Here is an 8,261-nt window from a genome sequence, read left to right as displayed (position 1 = left end):
AGATATCTATCTCTCTAGAGGCAGTAGCACATCTGAGAAGTACATAAAACCAGCTCAAAGTATTTGTGAGTGCAGTGAAGCAGCTGGGATCCCACAGAGCTGCTGTGAACTTTCCCAGCTCGGCCCCATCTCAGCCAGTCTGGGACTGTATTCAGCAACTGTGGCAGACATCACTAGAATTCTAGAAACTGCTCCGCTGCTCAGCTACCTTTTCCCTGGGTGTTCAGAGGGGATGTGGAGTCAGAAGTGTCATCTTCCCCTTTCCCCCCTGGGAACTTCAGGGGTATCCAACTGCAGATTTTTTAATCTAGCCAAGTTATTCATTTCACTTCCTTGGTCACTTCTCATTCCAAGGATCTCCATTGTCACCCCCATTGCCCAACAGAGGGAATGACTCACATTACAGATTCTTTTCTCATCCCAGCAGGTGCTGAGATTTAAGAGCGAGGACGAAGGGGAATTGGCAGCAGGGAGGTGATGAGACAATGGATCCGGATGTGACTGCCTCAGGAATCTCTGAAGCTGATGAAGACCAGAGTCCTGGGAAGATAGAAGCCTGTGGGGATCATAGGGGCTTGGAAGGGCAGGTAGAGGATGATCCTGACACTGTTAGGGGAAGTTTAAATGCCCACGATGGCACCCAGCCAGGGGAAGATCCAGCCATGTGGGCTGAGCCAGGAGGAGGCCCTAGTGGGAGCTCAGAATATAGGGCCCAGCAAAAAACCCAACTGCAACAGAAACCCCATTGCTGCCCTGACTGTGGGAAGGCATTCAGCTGGAGCTCCCACCTCACTCAGCACCAGCGCGTCCACACAGGGCAGAAGCCCTACAAATGCCCTGACTGCGGGAAGGGCTTCACCCAGAGCTCCGATCTCATTACCCACCAGAGAACCCACACAGGGGAAAAACCCCATCGCTGCCACCAGTGTGGAAAGGGCTTCAGTGTCAGCTCGGGGCTGGCCCGGCACCGGCGGGTCCACACTGGGGAGCGTCCTTACAAATGCCGTGAGTGTGGGAAGAGCTTTGGACACAGCTCCAACCTGATGACCCACCAGCGCACACACACAGGGGAGCGCCCCTACCAGTGTGGGGAATGTGGGCAGTGCTTCAGCCTCAGCTCCACCCTGGCCAAGCACCGGCGGCTGCACACGGGGGAACGCCCCTACACCTGTGCCGATTGCGGGCAGTGCTTCAGCCTAGGCTCCACCCTGGCACTGCACCGGCGCAGTCTGCACACGGGTGAGCGCCCCTACCAGTGCAATGACTGCGGCAAGTACTTCAGCCGTGGCTCCAACCTGGCCACACACCGCCGCAGCTTGCACACAAATGACCGGCCCTACAGCTGTACTGAGTGCGGCAAAGGATTTGGTCGCAGCTCAGACTTGCTGGCCCACCAGCGCAGCCACTCTGAGGAGCGGCCCTACCGCTGTGCCCAGTGTGGCAAGGGATTCGCCCGCCGCTCCAACCTCCTGGCGCATCAGCGCAGCCACACTGGGGAGCGGCCCTACCCATGCGGGGAGTGTGGGAGATGCTTTAGCCGGCGCTCTGACCTTGTCAGCCATCGCAGGACTCACACTGGGGAGCGGCCCTACCTGTGCACCCAGTGCCCCAAAAGCTTTGGGCAGAGCACCGACCTGCTGACCCACCAGCGCACCCACACCGGGGAACGACCCTACCACTGCAACCAATGTGGCCAAACCTTCAGCCTCAGCTCCAACCTCCTGGCCCACGGCAGGATCCACACCGGGGAGCGGCCATACCACTGTGCCCAGTGTGGGAGGGGATTCACCCGCAGCGCCAACCTCTTGGCACATCAGCGGCGGCAGCATGCAGTGGTAGAGACCACCTGATGGCACAGAATACGCTCAGGAAGAGAGAGACTATCTTATGGCACAGTTCGTGTGTGAGGAGAGAGAGTCCACCTGCCCGTACAGAACATGCACAGTGAGAGAGAAAGAGAGAGAGATCACCTGAGGGCAAAGAACATCCATGGGGGGAGAGAGAGGGAGAAAGAAACTGGTCGCCTAATGGCACAGAACATGGCTTGCAAGAAAATGATCTTGAATGCTTATTTCTAATGTCCTAAAAGATAAAGCAAAAGATGGGGTATTAGTTGGCGTTTGCTACGGACTACCAGGGAACAGGGTGACCAGCTGCTTATACATCTATATAACATGTAGAGAAACAAGTTGTGTGATCCTGGGGGACTTCAATGTGAGTGACATATGCTGGAGGTTTCATGATGCCAGTACTTAAAACATCCTTGGAATTTCTAAATATTTTAGATAATAATATCCTAATTCACAAAGTGTTGAATCCAATATGGGGGAATTTATATTAGACCTCATCTTGACAGAAATAATCACAGAACTAAAAATTAATGGTAACTTAGGTACAAGTGATCATGAAATGATCAGATTTATAATATGCAAACAGAATAAAGTCCAGACCAGTGATATATATATATCACACACTTGGTGCTCTAAAAAGGCCAATTTCACAAAGCTTAGTGTGCAGAGGATGTCATTTATGCTCTGCACAGTGTGCCCTTGCATGAACGGTACATGAGAGGTCACGATGCATGTACGAGGTCATACTTTGTGGAGCAAAATAGCGTCCTCCAAAAGAATGGGTTCTTTGAATGACAATTGACTATGATCAAAATTTTTCACAGAAAATGTTGCTGAAGAATAGCCTTTTTTCCAAAAATAAAATCTTTCACATAAAAATGATTGATATTTTGCACATCATTTTTTAAAAACATTGTGACATTTCTTAATTGAATGCTTTTATCAAAAATATAATGTGATAGATGACATTATTGAAATGATAATAGAGAATTATTGTTTAAAATGAAACATTTCTATAATAATTTTTGTAATGTTTTCGATTAATTTTATGAAAAGTGTTTCCCCCATTGCTCCTCTTGGAAGGCTAGTTCAGAACTTCACTCCTCTGATGGTTAGAATCCTACATCTAATTTCAAGTCTAAACTTCCTGATGGCCAGTTTATATCCATTAGTTCTTGTGTCCACATTGACGCTGAATTAAAATAATTCCTCTTCCTTCCTGGTATTTAACTCTCTGATATATTTATAGAGAGCAATCATATCTCCGCTCAGCCTTCTTTTGGTTAGGTTAGTCTAAAAAAGCCAAGCTCGAGTCTCCTCTCGTAAGGCAGGTTTTCCATTCCACGGATCATCCTCGTAGCCCTTCTCTGCACCTGTTCCAGTTTGAATTCATCTTTCTTAAACATGGGGGACCAGAACTGCAAACAGTATTCCAAATGAGGTCTCATGAGAGCCTTGTATAATGGTACTAACACCTCCCTATCTCTACTGGAAATAGCTCATCTGATGCATCCAAGGACCACATGAGCTTTTTTCACTGCCACATCACATTGGCAGCTCATAGTCACCCTGTGATGAACCAATACATTCAGGTCATTCTCCTCTGTCACTTCCAACTGATGCATCCCCAATTTATGCTAGATATTCTTGTTATTAGTTCCTAAATGCATGACCTTGCACTTTCCACTATTTTCCACCCTGCATAACCTGAACCCTATCCTTATGCTGCACAGCCCTAACTCCAAACCTATTCTGAACAATGCTAAACCCAGCTCCCTAATTTGCATCACCCTAGTTTACATAACTCCAACCCAAGACATAATTTGCCTACTACAGATCTAATCCACACAGCCCCAACCCTAATCTGCACCATCCTAATCCCCACATTTAATCCTGATATGCATAACCCTAACTTTATATCCCTAACTGCAGCTCTTAACTCCAGATGTTATCCCCCCTCCCCTGCCCCGCAGATCATCCCCAAATACTCCCAGTCTCAATGAATGTGATGGGATCAGGTGGTATTGCACAGACTTTAACATATCCCCACTCATATGAGGCTATTTAGCCTTGGCCATGGCTGTTGACCATTTTAAAATGAACATTGGGTGCTTTTCTAAAAGAACAGCTCCAGGAATTATTTTGGGGCAGGTTCTCTGGCCTGTGTTATTCATGGGGTCAGACTAGATCAGTGTTTCTCAATTGGGGTTCCACGGAAACACTGTTAGGGTTCTGCGAGCAGCTGTTCTCTGCGCCGCCGAGAGCAGCTGTTCTCTGCGCCGCCGAAAAAGGGAAGATGTCCCAGATTTTTCGGCGGAGGGTATCGAGTGTAAGTGTAAAAAATACTGTTAAGAGTTTTGGGGGTTCCGCAACTATTTATCGAGTTAAAATGGGTTCCGTGGCCAAATTTAATTGAGAAACACTGGACTAGATGATCACACTGGGCCTTGGGATCTATGAATTATCAGGGCAAATTCCTCACCCAGCAACTTCCCAAATACAGAAAAGAAACAATTACTGAATGCCATTGCCTTATCTGCATCATGATTGACAATGGTACCACCCTGGCTGAAGTGAGAAAGAAAAAAGGTCTCGCTCTCGAGTCCGGGAGAAAAGGGTTAAAAACTGATGAGTTAAATCCTCCACTTAACAGAGCAGGCAGGGCTGGGAGGGACCAGAATAACAGAGGGACCTTCCTGTGCCAGCCCCGCACCGGCCCAGACACACACCTGGTTGGGGTGGGGGCCCACACTATTGACTCCGTCCTGGCAGCTGCTGGCCCGTGTGTGCGCAGGGTGAGTCCCTCCCTGGCTGCAGCCCCGGCTGGGCAGTGGGGTGTGAGCGAGGCGCAGGGGAGACGCAGAATCGCGGCTCCGGGGAGGGAGGGAGCGAGCGAGCGAGAGAAACAGCAGCGCAGAGGCAGGAAATCGCTGTCTGGAGGAAGTGAGGCGGGGATCGGAGCCGAAGGGGAGCTGGAAAGACGCCCCCCCCTTCCCCTCCCAGCCAGCTCGGGGGCATCGCAGGCGGGTGGAGTCTGTGCCGCGGAGATCCCCCAACCCAACCACGTTAGCGCCCCCGTGAGCCTGCCAGTCCCCTGCTCCCTGGGACTGGATCAGAGCTGCCCTGCTTCCCCGGGAAAGGCCTCGCGTCCCATTCCCCACACCCTGAGCCAGCCTCCTACTCAGGCAGGATCAATAATGGTTTGTGACTGAAGGGGCCCAGCCAGTAGCCACACGTCTTCCTCCTCAGCGATTTTTAAGGCCAGCAGCAGAGCCCACTGTGCCCATCCAGCGCTGCCTCCTGCATAACCCAGGCCAGAGAATCTCCCCCAGCGTTTCCTGCCTCTGACCCACTAGCTTGGTAAATAGTGTTAGGGGCAGGTCAGTTATACAGAGCAACCCAGCGCAGTCTATTGAGTTTGTGTTTTAATATGGCCAAATGCATGGTGGATGTAGCCTACACTTAATAAATAAGGGGCTGTGTCTTGGGAAGGGCTCAGAGGTCATGGTGGAAACAGGGCCCCCACATGGGGGAGGGAAAGGGTACACTTTACTGGGGCCCTGGTCCCAGGCTGCAACCCCTATGGATATGTGTGTGGGAGGAAGCTCTTGTTAGAAGTTTGTACTGGGCCTGAAAAAATTATGCTTGAGCCCTGGGTGGAAATCTACTGAACATGAGCAGCTGGTGTAATGGAGTAACTGAGAGAGGCTAACAGGATCGCTGGCTGGCTGAGTAGTGGGATATGGAGTAGGAGGAGTGTGTGTGTGTTATCTCTGTATATATGGCATTTGGGAGACTGTTACTGGATACTGTGTCTGGTTCTGGTGTGCACACTTCAAACAGGATGTTGCCAAATTGCTAAGGGTTCAAAGGAAAGTTACAAGAATGATCTGAGGTCTGGAAAACCTGCCTTATAGCAAAAGACTAAGGGCTTGTATACCAGTAAATTTCCCTGTGTAGAACAGTGTAACTATACAGCTGTAGTTATACTGGTACTACACTTAGCCACTTTGCACCAAGTCTAGCACCTTAATGTTCTTTTATTTAATCATAGAGTATGAGAACATGGATCATACAAAGCAATAAACATCTGAAATTGTAATGTCGGTAACTCAGCCAGGATGCAGCAATTGTTAGGGGAGGCTGGGTTGGATGGGCACAAAGGGCCCTTCTTCTTGTCTTAATATTTATGAAATGTGCTGTTTTGCAGAGTCCAGTGGCCTTTGCAGGGTCAGAGCTAAGGGAGGGAGCTCGGGGAGTGGATGGGAAACAGTTATCTTTGTGTGAGTGTCCATGTGAGAATGAATCACATGTGAGTGTGTGTCTGTGTGTGCCATAGTGATGATGGTGCCCTGACTATCTGCTTCAGTAGGTGTGAACGTGGCTATCAGTCCAGGTGTGGTGAGCCGAGGATGAAGAAGGTGTCAAGGAAGAACCAGAATGAGAAGTACCGGCTGAAGTACAGCCGGCTGCGCCGAGCAGCCAAGGCCATGGTGTTCGAGAATGCAGCACTGTGTGATGAGATTGCCCGGCTGGAGGAGAAATTCCTCCGGGCGAGAGAGGAGCGCCGATTCCTCTTCACCAAACTGCTGCAGCTGCAGGCACTGGCAGCCGAGGAGGAGAGCACAGCGGTGCCGTTGGGGGGCATCTCAGCAGGGTACGGCGTGGCACCGGTGCCTGGCCCAGAAGAGCCCATGCCTGTGGGGAGGCGGCCCAAGAAGGGCAAGGAGAATGGGCGTGCGGCCAAGCGGCGGGCAGCGCCAGACAGGGGGGTGCGGCGGCTGGTGCAGCCAGTGCCTCTGGACCCCTCGGGTCGGCCTGTCTTTCCCATCGCACTGGGTGGGTTGACGGTTTACAGCCTGGGTGAGATCGTGGCTGACCGTCCCGGCTTCCACGATGAGGGAGCCATCTACCCAGTGGGCTTCTGCAGCACACGGGTCTACGCCAGCATGCGGCGCCCTGACCAGCACTGCCTGTACACCTGCCAAATCAAAGATGGCGGGGCGGGCCCCCGCTTCGAGATCGTGCCTGAGGATGAGCCAGGCAGTGCCTTGGCGGGCCCCACAGCTGACACCTGCCATGCCCAGCTGCTGGCGGCCATCAGTGCTGCCCGGGGACGGCCCTACCCTGAGCTGGAGCCAGCTGGTGCTGATTTCTTTGGCTTCTCGCACCCGGCTGTGCACAACCTGATCCAGAGCTGCCCTGGGGCCCGCAAGTGTGGGGCCTACCGCTGGGTGCGCTTTGAGGTGTGTCGTCCCGGGGATGGGCAGGTGCCCCAGGGGCTGCCTGATAATTGCGCCGCCACCGACTTCCAGTCCTTCCGCCGCCGTGCCCAGGAGGAGGAGGAACGGGACCGCGGAGGGGGCAGTGCAGGAGGGCGTGCACTGGGGCTGACTCCTACCCAGGCTTTCACTTCCCCCCGCTCCTATGGGGATGTGTTCCTGAGCCGCCCTCCTGCGTCCCCTGGCCATGGCAGCCCCAATGGTTCTGATGACTGAGACCCTATCTCCCCCTCTGCCCTGGCATGGTCTCCACCGAGCCCCCGTCCCAGCTCCCCAGAATGGCCTCCACAGCTCTTCTCATGGAGCCCCCCCTGCCCTGGCCTGCACAGAGTTCCCCCTTGCCCCCCAACCTAGTGTGGCCCCCACAGCTCCTCCCAAAGAGCCCCCTCTCCCCACCATGGCTCTTCCCACTGAGCCCCTACCTGGGGCAGCCGTGATGAGTGAGATCACCATCCCTCACCAGCACACCATGGCCCCACAGCTTCTCGCACTGACCCTTCCCCTCCAGGGTGGGGCTTACAGCTCCTCCCACTGAACTCTCTCCTCATCAGCATGTTTCCCCCCAGTACTGCTAGCTTTGATTGGGGTGCTCTCTGTGGGAACCCGTGCAGCTGACTCCAAGTGGGGCCTGTCCCCTCTCTGTATGAACCCTCTACTCAATAATAAAGATGATGGTGGAAACCACGTGCCCGGCTCTGTCTGCTCCCTTTCCTGGGCATGGGAGGGAATGGGACAGAGTGGGAGCCAGACAGGTGAGCTCCCACTGCCCTCTTGTGGTTCTTCCCTGGCCTATCCAGCGCTAGCTGGGGGATCCAAAACTGGCTCCCCAACCCAATAAACTCAGCCATGTGGGGTGTGAGCCCAAGAGGTCACCTCGTGCTGGGCAGGGGGGTTTGGACAGACACACACTCCTGGATGGGGCAACCTGTCCTGTCCCGTCCCCCAGTGGCATCCTGGGGCTATCCCCTCCCTCCAAACTAGACTCAGCCACTCCTTTCCAATCTAGGCGCAAACAGTTCCTGCCTCACTGAATGGGGCTCAGACCCAGATCTCACCCACAAACACCCACTGCTGTTCAGAGTAAATGTGCCAGAGCTATATGCTAGCCGGACCCACACCCCTTCCTCCA

The 8,261-nt window shown here is 53.0% G+C and overlaps 2 protein-coding genes across 3 annotated transcripts; both read left to right on the top strand.

The window, feature by feature from the left end:
• Window positions 1-485: 485 nt before the first annotated feature.
• On the top strand, window positions 486-1,928 carry LOC137144773 (zinc finger and SCAN domain-containing protein 2-like). The gene is made up of 2 exons (XM_067535257.1): window positions 486-1,207; window positions 1,295-1,928. The coding sequence occupies exons 1-2, from the start codon at window positions 486-488 to the stop codon at window positions 1,848-1,850; spliced, it is 1,278 nt and encodes a 425-aa protein (XP_067391358.1). The 3' UTR covers window positions 1,851-1,928.
• Window positions 1,929-4,523: 2,595 nt separating this feature from the next.
• Window positions 4,524-7,904, top strand: TBRG1 (transforming growth factor beta regulator 1). Of its 2 annotated transcripts, none has more exons than XM_067535265.1 (2): window positions 4,524-4,645; window positions 6,223-7,904. In XM_067535265.1, the coding sequence occupies exon 2, from the start codon at window positions 6,263-6,265 to the stop codon at window positions 7,346-7,348; it is 1,086 nt and encodes a 361-aa protein (XP_067391366.1). In that variant the 5' UTR covers window positions 4,524-4,645; window positions 6,223-6,262; the 3' UTR covers window positions 7,349-7,904. The 2 variants fall into 2 exon arrangements, with proteins under 2 accessions (XP_067391366.1, XP_067391365.1); XM_067535264.1 differs by having other exon boundaries at window positions 4,531-4,645; window positions 6,220-7,904.
• Window positions 7,905-8,261: the final 357 nt, after the last annotated feature.

Source organism: Emydura macquarii, unplaced genomic scaffold (genome assembly GCF_026122565.2).
Source record: "Emydura macquarii macquarii isolate MOO-44397 ecotype Brisbane River unplaced genomic scaffold, CSIRO-AGI_Emac_v2 contig_3485, whole genome shotgun sequence".
In the NCBI taxonomy this organism is placed as follows: Eukaryota; Metazoa; Chordata; order Testudines; family Chelidae; genus Emydura; species Emydura macquarii.
Note: the sequence above shows the minus strand (reverse complement) of the source record. Positions and strands in the feature narration are given on the sequence as shown.

Excerpts from the sequence above, each read along its gene's own strand:
- LOC137144773 (XM_067535257.1), top strand. The coding sequence starts at position 486 with ATGGATCCGGATGTGACTGCCTCAGGAATCTCTGAAGCTGATGAAGAC. Across the intron at positions 1,208-1,294 it reads TGCTTCAGCCTAGGCTCCAC|CCTGGCCACACACCGCCGCA; the intron begins CCTGGCACTGCA and ends CCGTGGCTCCAA.
- TBRG1 (XM_067535265.1), top strand. The coding sequence starts at position 6,263 with ATGAAGAAGGTGTCAAGGAAGAACCAGAATGAGAAGTACCGGCTGAAG.